Here is a 17029-nt window from a genome sequence, read left to right on the forward strand (position 1 = left end):
TCTCCGTCTCCCTCGCTCTGCCTCCCTCTCTCCGTCTCCCTCGCTCTGCCTCCCTCTCTCCGTCTCCCTCGCTCCGTTTCACTTGCTCTGTCTCCCTCCCTCCCCCTTCCCCTCTCTCCATCTCTACAGAGTGGTTCAGTTGGTCATGGTAGTCAGGACTGTGGATGTAAAGGGATCTTGGTCTGCCTTGGCTCTGGCTGTGGTGTCTCCATTGGCGGGGCTCTCTGTGGTGTGATGTGGCGAGGACTAGTGTTTCTCACACCAGCCAGCCTGAAGACTGTTCTCTGTTCTTCCAGGCTTCACCACTACAGGGTTGTAATAGTTTGTGGATGGAATGACTGGAACCGAGAGAAAAAAAGTGTCCAAATGGGAAGGAGGGAGGGATGGAGAGAGAGAGAGACCGGGGCCAGATATAGTCCTTGTGGTCACAGACTAAACAAAACTCCCAGACGGAAGAAAAAATGTTTCCTTTTTTTTCTTGCTGGTCTCCTCCGCATTTCCTGTTTGTCAATATTTCATTGATACTGTTGCATGTCTGTGTGTCCCTGTCCTTGACATATTATCAGATAGCACTGTGTCTTTCAGGGTAACTGTTGTGTTTTTTGTGTACAGTATGTGTATTTTGTGTCTTCACGTTTGTGTCTCTTCATGATATACCGTTTTGCCAGCTTGGTCTAGTGTCCAGAGATGTACGATGCATTCTGATGTCACATGTTATGCTTCATCTTTTAAAGAAGCACTCCAGTTATTTTTCCTGTTGAAAAACAATATCCGGAGGGAAAGAGAGAGATGGAAAGTGGTGTTGGGGGGGGGGGGGCGGGGGACGACATACGACATTATAAAATCCTTGTGCACAAACAACAAGTGTGCGGTTGGTCACAACTGTTTCAATTTAATAAGTCTTGCAGAGCTTTGCAAAAAATGGATACCACGAAGGCTGTGAAACATTTTACACTTCTAGTTGGATTACTAGGCCATTACACATCATGCTCTCTCCTGACAACCCTTTTTCTTAGATCACACATTCCTCACACACATGCACATACGACTACACACACGTACACACAGTCCGGGTGTTGCAGACTGTTCTAGTGCAGCTTAAGCGCCACCCTCTTCAACATATATATATCAACGAATTTGGCGAGGGCACTAGAACAGTCTCCAGCACCCGGCCTCACCCTACTAGAATCTGAAGTCAAATGTCTTCTGTTTGCTGATGATCTGGTGCTTCTGTCCCCAACCAAGGAGGACCTACAGCAGCACCTAGATATTCTGCACAGATTCTGTCAGACTTGGGGCCCTGACAGTAAATTTCCGTAAGACCACATACAAATTGCATCTAGACACTGTTGCCCTAGAGCACACAAAAAACTATACATACCTCGGCCTAAACATCAGCATCACCTTTAACTTCCACAAAGCTGTGAACGATCTGAGAGAAAAGGCAAGAAGGGACATGCCAATTAGGATCTGGCTAAACATGCTTGAATCAGTTATAGAACCCATTGCCCTTTATGGTTGTGAGTCCTGGGGTCCGCTCACCAACCAAATTGAGACTCTGCATGCAGATCAGAATTAGGCCGATACCCGCTAATTATCAAAATCCAGAAAAGAGCAGTTAAATTCTACAACCACCTAAATGGAAGCGATTCCCAAACCTTCCTAAACAAAGCCATCACCTACAGAGAAATTAACTTGGAGAAGAGCCCTCAAAGCACCCCACAGAGCCCCAGGACAGCAACACAATTAGAACCAATGTGTTTGACACACATTTCTCTCAGATTACACAGACCCACAAAGCATTTGAGAACATATCCAATTTCGATAAACTCCCATATCTATTGGGTGAAATACCACAGTGTGCAACACAGCAGCAAGATTTGTGACCTCTTGCCACAAGAAAAGGGCAACCAGTTAAGAACAAACACCTTTGTAAATACAACCCATTTTTGTTTATTTATTTTCCCTTTTGTACTTTAACTATTTGCACATCGTTACAACACTGTACATAATGACATTTGAAATGTCTCTATTTCAGAACTTGTGAGTGTAATATTTACTGTTCACGCTTTTGTTTACTTTGATCCATTTCACTTGCTTTGGCAATATAAACATGTTTCCCATGCCAATAAAGCCCTTGACCTTAGCATTGATAACCCCGCACTCTTACCAGTTGAGGCACATAGTTTTGTACCACTAAATGCTGTTAGATGTTTAACAGCCTCTCTCTCTCTTTCTCTCTCTCTCTGTGTTCTCTCCACAGGTGACATACCTTGGCAAGGTGACCATCTCAGGGACCCAGTTCCTGTCGGGCTGCACAGAGTCGGCAGTGGTGGGCCTGTGGGACCGCCGTGCGCTGGCCCAGGAAGAGCACCTCCTTGCCAACTCCCTCCTGGAGATCCGCCCCTTCCAGGTGCGCCTGCACCACCTGGACGGGCGGGGCGAGGCCTCGGTGACCATGGACACGTACCAGGTGGCGCGCATCGCCTACTGTACGGCGGACCACTGCACGAGCCCCAATGTGTTCGCCTGGATCTACCGGGAGATCAACGACGACCTGACCTTCCAGATGGACTGCCACGCCGTGGAGTGTGAGAGCAAGCTGGAGGCCAAGAAGCTGGCCCACTCCATGATGGACGCCTTCCGCAAGACCTTCCACAGTATGCGCAGCGATGGACGCATCCACAAGAGCGGCTCCTCGGACGAGTTCGCCACTGACGACTCCGCTCCAGACGACTCCACCCCCGAGGAGGACGGCTGAGCACCAGGGTCCCCCCCCCCCCTCCCCCGGTCACAAGCCCGTGAGGGGAGGTGCACAGGGGCAACCGGAGCACTCTCTCTACTCTCTGTCTCTCTCTCTCACTCTTCTCTGGTTTAAGGAAAAAACATGGAACTAAAACTGACCGCAGACTGAAGGATGACGATGGTGTAGTTTTAAAAAGGGGGAAAGGAACAACTTGAGACCTAACATATGGGGAAGTGAAACTTAACTAGTGCTGCCTCTTTGGATAAATCGGTCCTCAAACATTTGGATAGCCATTGATGCGCCTGATCTGATGCCCATAAGAGATCAGTGAATAATGGTTATATGACAGTTACATTCCCATCCGACGCTGCGGTCTGTCCGTCCGTCTGTCTGCGATGTGCAGAGAAAATCTGCCTCTTTACACCACCTCTAGCCCCACCCCGTCCCAATCAAAAGCCCAGATCACTTCCTAAAAATCCAGATCACTGCCTCCCGTTCTGATTTTTTAACAACAGCACTATTGAGTTGAGAGTTATGCCTGTAGCACTGTTAAATGTGTGGTTTCAAAAAGAAAGCCTTGACTAATATATGTGTGGAAGGTTGCCGGGAGGAGGGAGGTCCTGACATATTTATTAGGCTACGAGAGCGTCATCCCTTATCAATCACATTTACTTCCTGTTTTGAAGCATACCAAAAGTGAGTCTTTTAGCTGTGTCTTCTTTGTTGACTTTGTGCCTCACTGCTCACACACCAAGGCTCGTCTCTTAGTCCCGCAGTCCCAAATGTTGTGCGTGTGTGTGTGTGTAGTTGTTGTGTATGTGCATGTGTGTGAGGAATGTGTGATCTAAGAAAAAGGGTTGTCAGGAGAGAGAGCATGACCGATAATGGCCTAGTAATCCAACTAGAAGTGTAAAACGTTTCACAGCCTTCCATTAAGAATGCCTGAAGCCTCTTGGCCTGTGCTGAATGTATTATAGGTATGTTGTGCTGCAAGCTCCCTACACCTTTTAGTTACTTCGTTTTTTTTTTAGTAAATTTCTTCTACATTGTTATATATGTGGATTAGGTGCAGTTTAGCAAGGGCCGTTTTCTGTACAGACACCTTAAGGTAACGATTATGTCTCGTGGGCTGGATGCGTGTTGAGTCCATGAACAGACACGCATAGCTCAGTTTCACTGTGCTGTCGAAGGGTAAGAGCGGCCATTTTGGGGCAACTGGAAGCCCCCATGACACGAGCTCCACCCCACCCCCCTTTCTAACAAGACTCTTTTGAATGGACTGGATGCTGGTACTCACAGTGGGGTGGGTCATGTATTTTGTCTGTTGTGTCTAAAGCCAATTTTATTAAGATGGCTCTGGTCAGTACGTACATATATAAACATTGTATTTGAAACTCATTCAATAAGCTTATGTAAATACAAAAATGAAGTATCCGTTTCCAAATATTACAGCATTAAATGTTGATAGCTATTTTAAATTAACAGCGGGGACATCAAAGACAGCACCAGTGTTTTAAAGTAAATTGTGAATATGTAGAGTTCCATAGAAGTGGCTGTTACGAGGGTGTGAGCCCGGGGGCTTGAAATGCCAGGATGACAGGAGGAGGGAATGTTTATAAAGCTGTAGATTACTGTGTCATGTCTTGTCTGAAGGCTCAGATGTGCTTTAAATGTCTGGAAATGTTACCGTAAGTGTTTTCTATACAGTATTTGCAAAGATAAAGAAACAATCACATATAAACTATTTACCAAGACTGACTGGTGATGCCGAAGTGTCTTTTTTTTTGTTTGGTACGAAAACGTTCATATTGATTCGAGTTGGCTGTGATGTTTTGTCTTCATGACAAATGCTTCTCACAGTACTAGGAAGTGTACATGTGGGTGAATTTCAACGGCTGTGTATGTATTAGGTGTGTGTACACATACAATATTACAGCCAGAGATTTGCTCCAATCCTACCAATCATTTTGTCTCCATTTCTTACATTCATAGACCGCAAAGCTCTTTCCATTGTTGTGGGGCTCATTCCCTTCAAACACCAGGAATGTGTGGCAGCCATTTTGGTGCCCACATCCGTCTCAAGGTATTTCCATAACGTGGGTGCTTATACCGTTGGCTATCATCACAGAGTTTCTAAACCCAGAGGTGCAACATGACAAGACTTTCGGGGAACGCTTGCAAAGCAGCCCAGGCCGGGGTTTGGGTTTGAGAAGTCATTGAGAGAAGTGAGAAAGGATTTCTTAGTTCGTCTAAAGGCACAACCTTGTAAAAGTGACAAACTGACATGTTTTGATTTTCATCAAAAGCAGCTTTAAAATGAAGGAATGCCTTTGATTTGACAGCCTGCACCTGCGCAGTTCGGTGCGAGACGACTGTTGGACCCGATGACGTTTCTCCGCATGAGCTTAGCTAGCCAACGTTGCCATGACATCACCGACAAGCACGATCAGGGATTTCTATTGGAGAAGCAGTTTCTGCCTATCTTCATACTGTACTGTATTTGCTATCATTTTGCTGCTCAGAAACTGCAGAGAATCGAGAGCAAAATGGATGCTGGAAACAGTCTGAATGACTGCTGAATGGGAACACTGCCTCCTTCTGGAAGGTAGAGGAACACCTTCCTCACTTTCCCATTCCGATAAAAGAGCATACCCCACATAGAGAATATATTTGGATAACTTATATTATGGGTTTATTATTTATGAGAAGTGTGCGGTAATGACCATCTCTGGCCCTGTATCGTAACTCGCAAATTGACTAATTCTGTCTGTCCTGTCTGTCCGTCCGTCTGTCTGTCTGCATATACTTAATGAGTGGACAGTTACATAGTCATTGTATGCTTTTCTGTCTTGGTTGAGGAGCCAACCTGAATCTTTCAAGGTGCTCCACCATTGTGTCTCAGATGTGTTGAGTGTTCTCCTGCGCTCCAGTATTCCTCCATGTTTCACCCAGTTCTGGGAATATAGAACGTCGATGCCGGGGGCCCAGAATGAGGCCACCCCTGCCAGGGCCTGCCTGCCTGCTTCTTCCAACGAGGTGTCAGTCAGCCATACAATACCACTCTGTTCCTCCTCCAGCTGGCTGCCGTCCACTAGGTCCCCACACCGCCTAGCTACCCACCCAGCACCAGCAAACTTGAGGTCCGGTCCTGGGGAACACCCAGCTCTCTGATCTGCTCCCCTCTCCCTAATTAATCTTTCTCATTTTTGTTTCTCTCTCTCATACAGATGGCCACCTCGCTTCGCGCTCCTGGGAGATATCAAATTGATATCTCCATTTCAGTTACAATTCCTGTGAGTAAAGTATGTGCAATGATTGACTTGGGACTGCTGTGAATGTCTGCTCTAAAACAGAGTAAATACAATTGTTACATTTGAGGTGGGACTTGTGAAGAGCAGATTACAATCCGATGTGCACTTTAAACTGTGTGGAGTGGACAGTAAATAGTTATGAGGACCCATTTTGACCTTTACGTGTGCTCTATATAACTATTTGCTCTTCAAGACATTCACTAATACCAAATGTCTGCATAAAACTGTGATCACTTTGAAGTGGAGATTTTGTTTGATGGATATATACACAGTGTACTAAACATTAAGAACACCTTCCTAAAATTGAGTCGCACCACCTGCTTTTGCCCTCAGAGCAGCCTACATTTGTTGGGGCATGGACTCTCCAAGGTGTCAAGCGTTCCACAATGATACTGGCCCATTTTGACTCCAATTTTTTTCCCACAGTTGTCACGTCGGTTGGATGTCCTTTGGGTGGTGGACTATTCTTGATACACATGAGAAACTGTTGAGCAAGAAAAACCCAGTAGCGTTGCAGTTCTTGACACAAACCGGTGCGCCTGGCACCTACTACCACACCCGGTTCAAAAGCACTTCAAAACTTCTGTCTTCCCATTGATCCTCTCAAGGTGTTTCAAGGCTTAATAATCCTTCTTTACTCTGTCTTCTCCCCTTCATCTACACTGATTTAAGTGTATTTAACAATTGACATCAATAAGGGATCATAGCTTTCACCTGGATTCACCTGGTCATAGAAAGAGCAGCTATTCTTAAATGTTTTGTATCAGTGTAAAGATGTTGATTAAAGGTACCATAGATGGAAGTGTGTGTGTGTGTGTGAGAGAGAAAGAATGAGAGATAGAGGTACGTTTATTAAACGTGATGCCTACTGAACCTACATTTCCAAGTCCTGTCTCATCGTATTCTCAGATCACACAAAATGTCTGAGAATCTCATCCATGAAAAACATTGAATGTTGGGAAGAAGCTCAGAGAAGAGCGTGCCATGGCAATGATTGATCCCAGAAGTGTGTGTGTGTGTATGTGAGAGAGAGAGAGAATGAGAAAGCAAGGTAAGTTTAGTAAACCTGATGTCTTTTCCAGAACAGAGGGGATACAAGGTCACTGTGACTTACAGAATGTTTCAGTCATGTCCAAGCTCTTCATCCCTCACGTCTGATTTGGCTTCATAAGTCATTCATATGATTTAGATCCTGACCATAAGGAAAGATGGAGTGTCTGAGTGGAGGAGGCCGGTGCCTATCACAACTCTAGGATCCCAGATTCTCTCATCCCTGGAAGTTAAGCCACCAGATAGCACACCACTATCCTACTGAACCTACATTTCCAAGTCCTGTCTCATCGTGCTCTCAGAACACAGGAAATGTCTGAGAATCTCATCCATGAAAACAGGGATGTCGGGAAGAGGCTCAGAGCAGAGCGTGCCATGGAAATGATTGGTGTGTGTGTGTGTTAACCCCAGGAGAGTGGAATGGAATACATTACTTTCAGGGTGATTCAATGTATAAATGTTCTTTGAGATTTGCAGAGTCCTGCGGGCCCACACCGGCATCTTGCTCACAGATGCTAAGAGGAGAGTTGGGCAACACTGCAGAACACAACATACACATGCTGACTGGACTACAAGAACCACCTGGAAAGAGAACAGCAGACAAACAAGCAAAGCAGACACACACATACACACACGTGCACACACATACCGTGTCAAGAAAAAGTATGTGAACCCGTTGTAATTACTTGGATTTCAGCATAAATTGGTCATACAATTTTATCTGATCTTCATCTAAATCACAATAGACACAGTCTGTTTAAACTAATAAAGCACAAACAATTATGCTTTTTCATGTCTTTATTGAACACAGCGCGGTAACATCCACAGTGCAGGGTGGAACAAGTAAGTAAACCCTTGGATTTAATAACTGGTTAACCCTCCTTTGCAGCAATAACCTTCAAACAAACAGTTTCTGTTCAGTTTTTCTGCACAATGGTCAGGAGGTATTTTGGAACATTCGTCTTTCCAAAACTGTTTCAGTTCAGCAGTATTCTTAGGATGTCTGGTGTGAACTGCTCTCTTGAAGTCATGCCACAGCATCTCAATCGAGTCATTCCAGAAGGCGTATTTTCTTCTGAAGCCATTCTGTTGTTGATTTACTTCTGGGTTTTGGGTCGTTGTCCTGTTGCATCACCCAACTTCTGTTGAACTTCATTTGGCGGACAGATAGCCTTACATTCTCCCGAAAAATGTCTTGATAAACTTGGGAATTCATTTTTCTGTCGATGACAGGAAGCTGACCAGGCCCTGAGGCAGCAAAGCAGACCCAAACCATGACGCTCCCTTCACCATACTTTACAGTTGGGATGAGGTTTTGATGTTGGTGTGCTGGGCATTTTTTTTTTTCTCCACACACAGTGTTGTGTGTTCCTTCCAAACAACTCAACTTTCAACTCACTTCTGTGGCGTCCTCCCATGAACACCATTATTGTTTAGTATTTTACGTATTGTGTACTCGTCTATAGAGATGTTAGCATGTTCCAGAGATTTCTGTAAATCTTCAGCTGACAGTCTAGGGTTCTTCTTAACCTCATTGAGCATTCTGCGCTGCGCAGGACGGCCACTCCTAGGGAGAGTAGCAACAGTGCTGAACTTTCTCCATTTATAGACAATTTGTCTTACAGTGGACTGGTCAACAATTCTTAGTCTTAGGTCTTCTGAGCCCTCTTTTGTTCGAGGCATGGTTCACATCAGTGTTTTTTATAGGACAAAGCAGCTCTAACCAACATCTTCGATCATTGATTGGACTCCAGGTTAGCTGACTCCTGACTCCAATTATCTTTTGGAGAAGTCATTAGCCTATGAGTTCACATACTTTTTCCCAACCTACACTGTGAATGTTTAAATTATGTATTCAATATAGACAATAAAAATACAGTAATGTGTGTGTTATTAGTTTAAGCACACAGTGTTTGTGTATTGTTGTGTTTGTCTGTTGTTGTGATCAAATCTTAGGACCAATTTATTCAGAAATCCAGGTAATTCCAAAGGGTTCACATACTTTTTTTTGCCACTGTATATTTTTTTATTTAACCAGGTAGGCCAGTTGAGAACAATTTCGCATTTACAACTGCGACCTGGCCAAGGTAAAGCAAAGCAGTGTGACACAAACAACAATCGAGTTAAACAAATGCACAGTCAATAACACAATAGAAAAATCTATGTACAGTGTGGGCAAATGTAGAAGAGTAGGGAGGTAAGGCAATAAACAGGCCAAAGAGGCAAAATAATTACAATTTAGCATTAACACTGGGGTGATAGATGTGCAGAAGATGATGTGCAAATAGAGATACTGGGGTGCAAAAGAGTAAGAGGATAAATAACAATATGGGGATGAGGTAGTTGGGTTGCTATTTATAGATTGGCTGTGTACAGGTAGAGTGATCGGTAAGCTGCTCTGACAGCTGATGCTTAAGGTTAGAGAGGGAAATATAATTCTCCAGCTTCAGTGATTTTTTTTTTTGCAATTCGTTCCAGTCATTGACAGCAGAAACCTGGAAGGAAAGGCGGCCAAAGGAAGTGTTGGCTTTGGGGATGACCAGTGAAATACACCTGCTGGAGAGCGTGCTACAGGTGGGTGTTCCTATGGTGACCAGTGAGCTGAGATAAGGCGGGGATTTACCTAGCAAAGACTTATAGATGACCTGGAGCCACTGTGTTTGGCGACAAATTGTAGTGAGGGCCAGCCAACGAGAGCATACAGGTCACAGTGGTGGGTAGTATATGTGGCTTTGGTGACAAAACAGATGGCATTGTGATAGACTACATCCAGTTTGCTGAGTAGTGTTGGAGGCTATTTTGTAAATTACCTAAGTCAAGAATGTGTAGGATAGTTTTACAAGGGTATTTTTGGCAACATGAGTGAAGGAGGCTTTGTTGCGAAATAGGAAGCCAATTCTAGATTTAATTTTGGATTGGAGATGCTTAATGTGAGTCTGGAAGGAGAGTTTACAGTCTAACCAGACACCTAGGTATTTGTAGAATAATTTTGCACGCCCAATTTTTCAGTTTTTGATTTGTTAAAAAAGTTTGAAATATCCAATAAATGTTGTTCCACTTCATGATTGTGTCCCACTAGTTGTTGATTCTTCACAAAAAGATACAGTTTCATATCTTTGTTTGAAGCCTGAAATGTGGCAAAAGGTCGAAAAGTTCAAGGGGGCCGAATACTTTCGCAAGGCACTGTACTCTAAATAAGATTTCCCTATACGCAGATGACATTCTCGTCTATGTAACAGAACCCCAAGCTAGTATCCCAGCTATTCTTGATGTGATTAATTTGTTTGGTACCTTGTCGGGATACACAATAAATTGGAACGAGCGAATTAATGCCCATACGGTTGCAAAACACCTCCCGGCTAGAACATCTTCCAGTTAAGTTTTCTTCAGAAAAATGTACTTACCTAGGAATTGTAGTTACCCAACAATACTCCTCACTATCTCAAGAGAATTTCCCCTCTCTGATGCAAAAACTCAAGGCAAACATACCATTTTGGAGAACTCTCTCAATTTCTCTGCTCGGAAGAATTAATGCCATTAAAATGGTCTTCCTCCCACAATTGCTCTACCTACACCAGAACATCCCAATATTCATACCTAAGTCCTTTCATAAACAACTGGACTCAATTATCAATCCTTTCGTCTGGGATTATAAAACACACAGGATAGGTACAAAAAAACTCCTCTGTAAATCCAAGATGGAAGGAGGATTGTCTCTCCCAAATTTTATATTTTACTATTGGGCCGCTAACCTCCGCACTGTTACATTTTTGCTGGATGACGCACTTCTGTCATCCAGCTGGTTTAGTATGGAGCGTGAGGAGTGTCACCCCTTCTCTATTGGTGCTGTGATTTTGTCGCCTGCCAATCTGGAGATGTCACTTTATCGTAACAATCCTATTATACATAGCACAGTCCGAATCTGGAAGCAAATTAAAGTCCACTTTGATCTTAGACCAATATCATTCATGCTCCCTGTTGCCAGGAATCTCTCCTTTGCCCCCTCTAACCTTGATAACACCTTTGAGCAATGGGGAGTGCTAGGGATAAATACCATAGGTGATCTATATATCGAAGGAACCTTTGCCTCCTTTGAGTTGCTGAGGGAAACTTATCTTCCCAGAAGTAACTTTTTCAGATACCTACAAATTAGAGGCTATGTTAGAAAACTCCTCCCAACATTTGGGAATGCTAAACCTTCCATGTTTGACGAATGCATAAAAATATGCCCCACCTCAGACAAACTGTTATCTCGTCTATATGATGCTTTTCAATCTGTTAGCACACATTCTACAGATGTCATTAAGGCAAAATGGGAGGAAGAACTAGGGACTGACATCTCGGTGGCAGACTGGGAAGAGAGCTTGGAGTATATCCACACATGCTCCATTAATTCCAGACTTCGTCTCATACAATTCAAGGTATTACACAGATGACACTATTCCAAAACTAAACTGCATAGTATATTTCCTGATACCTCCCCTATGTGAGATAATTGTCAGGCTGCGCAGGGAACACTACTCCACTGCTTTGCCCTATGCTCTAGCTTGTATGGTTATTGGTGTGGAATTTAAGGATCCTCTCTGAAGTTCTGGAGACTTCAACAGACCCAGACCCGCTTCTGATAATCCTGGGAGTGTCTGATTCCCTAAACGGATTAACCAACCCCCCAAAACAACTCATCTCTTACAGTTTCATTTCGTCAAAAAAATGTATCTTGTTGTTTTGGAAAAGGAGGGAAGCTCCTTCTACCAAATTATGGCTCAGCGAATTGGCAAACAGTGTTGGGGATTAATCAGAATAGTTGGGTAACATAGATAAGATGTTTAATTTTTATTGCATGCTTATGTGAGATATGTCATTAGAATGTCTATTTTGTGGATAATACTGTTGGCCGGTTGCAGTTATCTGTTCTCTGTCAGGGTTCAGTTACTTGGGCCGCAGAGAGGGGAGAGGTCAAGCTTGTCTTCATATGTAAACATATATTTTAAACCATGTTAAGGGATGATTGACGGGGAACCAATTATCTCTTGGCTCCACAATGTCTGTGTGCCAGTCACTGTGTCTCCGTGAGCTTGTCCAGAATGGGAGTGTCTAAAATGACAATTGATATATATCCTAATGTCTTGGTACTATGTTCTACCAAGAACGAGAAGTAGAACCTCGTTTTAGGAGAGCAAACTGAACGATAATTTATAGTTAATGCTGTCTGGCTATGGAATACTCCTCTCTCAAGTAAAGTCTTCCTTTGTAATGTTCCCAAGATCTGTTATTTGTCATGTGAGTTGAGATGGGTGTGTCTTGGCTATAAATTATACTAAGAACTGTTTTGTAAGGACTCTCAGAGAATTCATTTATAGACACTGAATTGATCTGAGAGTCACAGGGTTGTGATGGAGCTCATATAATTAAAGATGGACTTTATGATAACTCTGATTTGTGTGTGGTTTGCTCTCATGATTTGGTAAATACAGGAAATTTCCACTACAACAGTGTACACTTAGAAAGAATTAGATATATTCTGAACAATAAATGATCAACATTTGATCAAATCTGGCAGCCTTTCCTCTCTTGGAGCAGTCGGCGCTGTGAATTTGTACATTTTAACTCTCAATTGTAATATTTCAATCAGCATGTGCTGGTCCTGTCACCTGAGCAGTTGGGGGGGAATAGGGGGGAATAAGAGGGTGGGGGTGACATCTACCCTCTACCTTCTACCTGTCCTTGTTCTGTATGTCTTGTTTTGTAATATTTGTTTTGTACCCAGAACTCTGGGTCTTGTTGTTTCTGTCTGATCGTTTATGTTTAGATTAGAATTTCATGCTTGTCTTTTATACCAATACAACATTCTTGTGCGTGTTCAATAAAAAACATATTTGAACAAGAAGATTTTAGAAAGGCAGGGCAGGATGGATGTAGGTTTATAACAGTTTGGGTCTAGAGTGTCTCCCCCTTTGAAAAGGGGGATGACCGCGGCAGCTTTCCAATCTTTGGGGATCTCAGACGATACAAAACAGAGGTTGAACAGGAACATACACTCACACACAAACAGATTCATAATATACAAAAACCTACTAAAACCTCCCACTCACTCAAAACACACCCAGTCAATGAAAATGCCCTTTCCCAAAATGTTTTAGTTTTTACTGTATCCTGTGTTCCTCCAGAACATTAAACTTAAGGCTTTGTTGACCAATGTCCTCAATGTCATCAAAATAAATGGAAGGTTTATCATGAGCTACAAGTTGATGGTGCTATATTGAGGTTGATTATGATTCTCATGGAGGTGCAGTTAGACTGGTAGTGGAATCTATGCACTGGCAGTGGGCTTCATGATCCAGCTGATCTTACGTCAGTTTATATTTCTATGAAAAATGTGTCAATTGGCAAAGCAGAAGTCTATTATACACCACTTGGTGTAATCAGAGTCAAGCTCTTGGAAAGGACTGGTAAACGTGTACTCAATGTTACCTACTGCGGATGACAGGTAAACACAAGGACTGTATGTTCCCTCTATCTTATATCAACGCATTATAAAAGGTGGTTGTAAAAATTGCAGTGAGTAATTCCCTTTTGTGGCCATTCATTTCCGTTTACTGCAATAGATCTGCCTCTGTTAACATTGGAGTCACTAATTGGATGCTACTGCACATTAATTTCCTCAAGAGGGCACTGTAGTTTTTCAAATGAACATTCTTCAAATGCCAGGGTGATGCAGTTGTTTTCTAGAAAAAAAAACATAAATGGTGTTATTGGCTTGTTTTATGTTCAAAGTGAAAGATTATCTTGTTAAAAAAACATGTCTGGTGTGGGACAACTTCTTAACAGTCTGAAACTTGAACACTGTCAACCAATATATATATATTTTTTTCTCTAGGCTATTGACTCTGCTGGTTGATACAAGTGAAGGAGGATTTTGTTTGGAAATACATATGTCTGAGTCTGGACAGCTTCTGAGAAGTAATCAAAACTTGAGGACTCTCTCCGAATCAAACTGACACATCTTTCTATTGGCTCTGCATGCTAGTTCATTAACATACAACAGGACAGCAAGGTTGCATGAGCAGAGACATCTCACTCACTACTTTTCTGGTTTATATACAGTCAATGAACTAAGCAGACCAGAACCAGCTGCCAATGCTTTAGTGACTATGGGAGAGACCCCTTAAGCAGACCTGATCTGTGACCATTTTTTTTCAATGGTAAATGACCTGAGTGGGACATCTTTATTTATCCACCATCATTGGCAGGAGTGCTTTTTCCTCCGTGATCTTCTGGGAGGAGATCCAGGGATCCCAGATGGTTTCCTCCTCTCCCCACAGATGGACCTACACACATGATACCCCCAGTTGGTTCCTCATGTCAAAATAAAAGTTATTGCTCGTTTGTGCTCAGATGGCGCACGTTCAGGACTTTTATTTTGACACGAGGAAAGCAGATAGGAAGTGTGTCTACAACAGACCCACATTTGGAAAGTGTTTAATAATATGTTTCTTTAGAAATCTTGACTCAAATTCCATCCCTATATAAGAACCAACCACACAGACAATTAGGGTGAAATTGGCATGATGATTACAGAGCTGTTGCCATAACATGTTGTTAATTTTTCTACCATAAGCCGCCTCCAACGTCATTTTAGAGAATTTAGCAGAACCGTCCAACTGGCCTCACAACAGCAGACTACGGTTAACTATGCCAGCCCAGGATTTCCACATACAGCTTCTTCACCTGCGGGATCTTCTGAGGGGGCCTGGCTCCCCAGTGGGTCGGACTCTGGCCCAACCATGGCTGCGCCCCTGCCCAGTCATGTGAAATCCATAGATTTTAGCTGAATTCATTTATTTCAATTGAGTGATTTCCTTCTATGAACTGTAACTTGGTAAAATCTTTGAAATGTATATATTTTTATTCAGTTTAATAATGTGTGGCCCTGCTGTCCAGGAATTGGTTAGAGGGACTATGGATGAGGGAGCGAGGGTAGAACCTAGAAACGACTGTGAAGGTTAGCTATGAGCATCCGATTATCTGGTTATGTCTGGTTTGGGCTCCAGCCAGTCATCTCTAAACGATCACCTGGTAGGCCTACTACCATTGGTACCGGATAGGCAGAATTGATTGAGCTTTTCTTTTAAGTCAAAGTAGTCGTTTAACAAAACCGGTCTTAGCCAGGTAAGGTCATACAGTCAACAAGCCCTAGCCCATGTGGGTTGGGTGCACACACCACAGTAATATACATTGCTAGGGGTCAGGTCAGAACACAGGCCAGCTTCTCAGCATCCTAAAGAAGACCAATTGAAGTTGGGTGTGTTCAATTATGCTTAGCCCTCCTTGACTCTGCCTTCCAAGGGAAATTAATTGAACCAGCAAGCAGGAACATTTACAAGCTCCTTGGCCCTGACATTTCGCATGAGCCTTTTAGACAGAAAAAGATGATCAGCAGATACCATGTGAGCCAGTTTGCTTAGGATCTCGCTGGAGCTCAGGGCTGAGAGATAGACTCTCAAAGCCAAAAGTAGAACAGCAGAGCAGGGGAGCCCATATGGGGGAGACCCAATCTGTTCCAGACTGGTCTCAGATAGGGTCTTATCAGAGCATCAAAGATTGAAAGGCTGTGTTTGTCCACCCATTGCTGACCCCAGAGCCTTAATCCCAGACAGTAGCTCTATGGAGAAAAAAAAAATGGAAATGGCCCGTGATTCATCTGTGATAGGATCTCGCTCGCTGATCCATAGTTTTAATATGTTTGGCCCCTTACAAACTCCTTATCAAGAAATTCAAGATTAGACCAGAGGAAAGAGCTCTAGATTTGTCCTTAGAGGGTATTTTAGTGTTATGGCCTGTTTTTGTTTGTAGTTCAGTCACCTGCTAGAAACTATTTGCAAAGCCTTCCCCCATACGGGATTTTTATTTTATTTCGATACATTTAACGTCACAAAAAAAATCTGCTCAAATGCATGTAATGCCTGACAATATTCCAGAAATACATAGCTAAACCATCTAGTCTAAAGGGTGGGCAAAGTGGTTCCTAATTCGGCTTCGTAAACCCTCTAAAGTTGATCTGGGTGCCCCCACGGAAATATAATTATATATATTTTTTTTTTATCCACAATGAATCAATTTCAGCTAGAGATGTTTTTTTTGGCGTTGTATGTGTTTCAATCCTCCACATCCGCCTATGTTGTTGAAGAACAACCTGGCCTTAATGGCCATGCGCTCTTACAATCTCCACCCGGCACAGCCAGAAGAGGACTGGCCACCCCTCAGAGCCTGGTTCCTCTCTAGGTCTCTTCCTAGCCACCGTGCTTCTACATCTGCATTGCTGGCTGTTTGGGGTTTTAGGCTGGGTCTCTGTATAAATCTCTTTGACATCTGCTGATGTAAAAAGGGCTTTATAAATACATGTGATTGTGAAAGGTGACAGTGCTAGAGCGGTGTTTGTCAGACCATGACATCCCTGAAAATGTCTTAAAGTAATGAACTGTCATTTCTCTTTGCTTATTTGAGCTGGTCTTTAACCAAATAAGGCTAGTGCCATGAATACCACCCCTACCTTGTCACAACACAACTGATTGTCTCAAACGCATTAAGACGTTCCACAAATTAACTTTTAACAAGGCACACCTGTTAATTGAAATGCATTCCAGGTGACTACCCCTTGAAGCTGGTTGAGAGAATGCCAAGAGTGTGCAAAGCTTTCAAGGCAAAGGGTGGCTACTTTGAAGAATGTCAAATATATTTTTCTATGTTTAACACTTTTTAGGTTACTACATGATTCCATATGTGTTATTTCATAGTTTTGATGTCTTCACTATTATTATACAATGTAGAAAATAGTACAAATAAAAACCCTAGAATGAGTAGGTGTGTCCAAACTTTTGACTGGTACAATAGGAGACTGTTCAGTGCCATAAAACAAGCGGTT

The 17029-nt window shown here is 43.0% G+C and overlaps 1 protein-coding gene across 1 annotated transcript in view; it reads left to right on the forward strand.

Moving 5' to 3' along the window:
* The window catches only part of LOC110503743 (PTB-containing, cubilin and LRP1-interacting protein), a 36872-nt gene extending 32368 nt beyond the window's left edge, over positions 1-4504 (forward strand). Inside the window, exon 3 of the mRNA XM_036961708.1 lies at positions 2264-4504. Coding sequence (XP_036817603.1) covers positions 2264-2761 — 498 coding nt within the window. The 3' untranslated portion in view covers positions 2762-4504. The remainder of the gene's footprint in view (positions 1-2263) is intronic.
* The last annotated feature ends 12525 nt before the right edge of the window (positions 4505-17029 follow it).

This window comes from Oncorhynchus mykiss, chromosome 24 (genome assembly GCF_013265735.2).
Source record: "Oncorhynchus mykiss isolate Arlee chromosome 24, USDA_OmykA_1.1, whole genome shotgun sequence".
NCBI classification, from domain to species: Eukaryota; Metazoa; Chordata; class Actinopteri; order Salmoniformes; family Salmonidae; genus Oncorhynchus; species Oncorhynchus mykiss.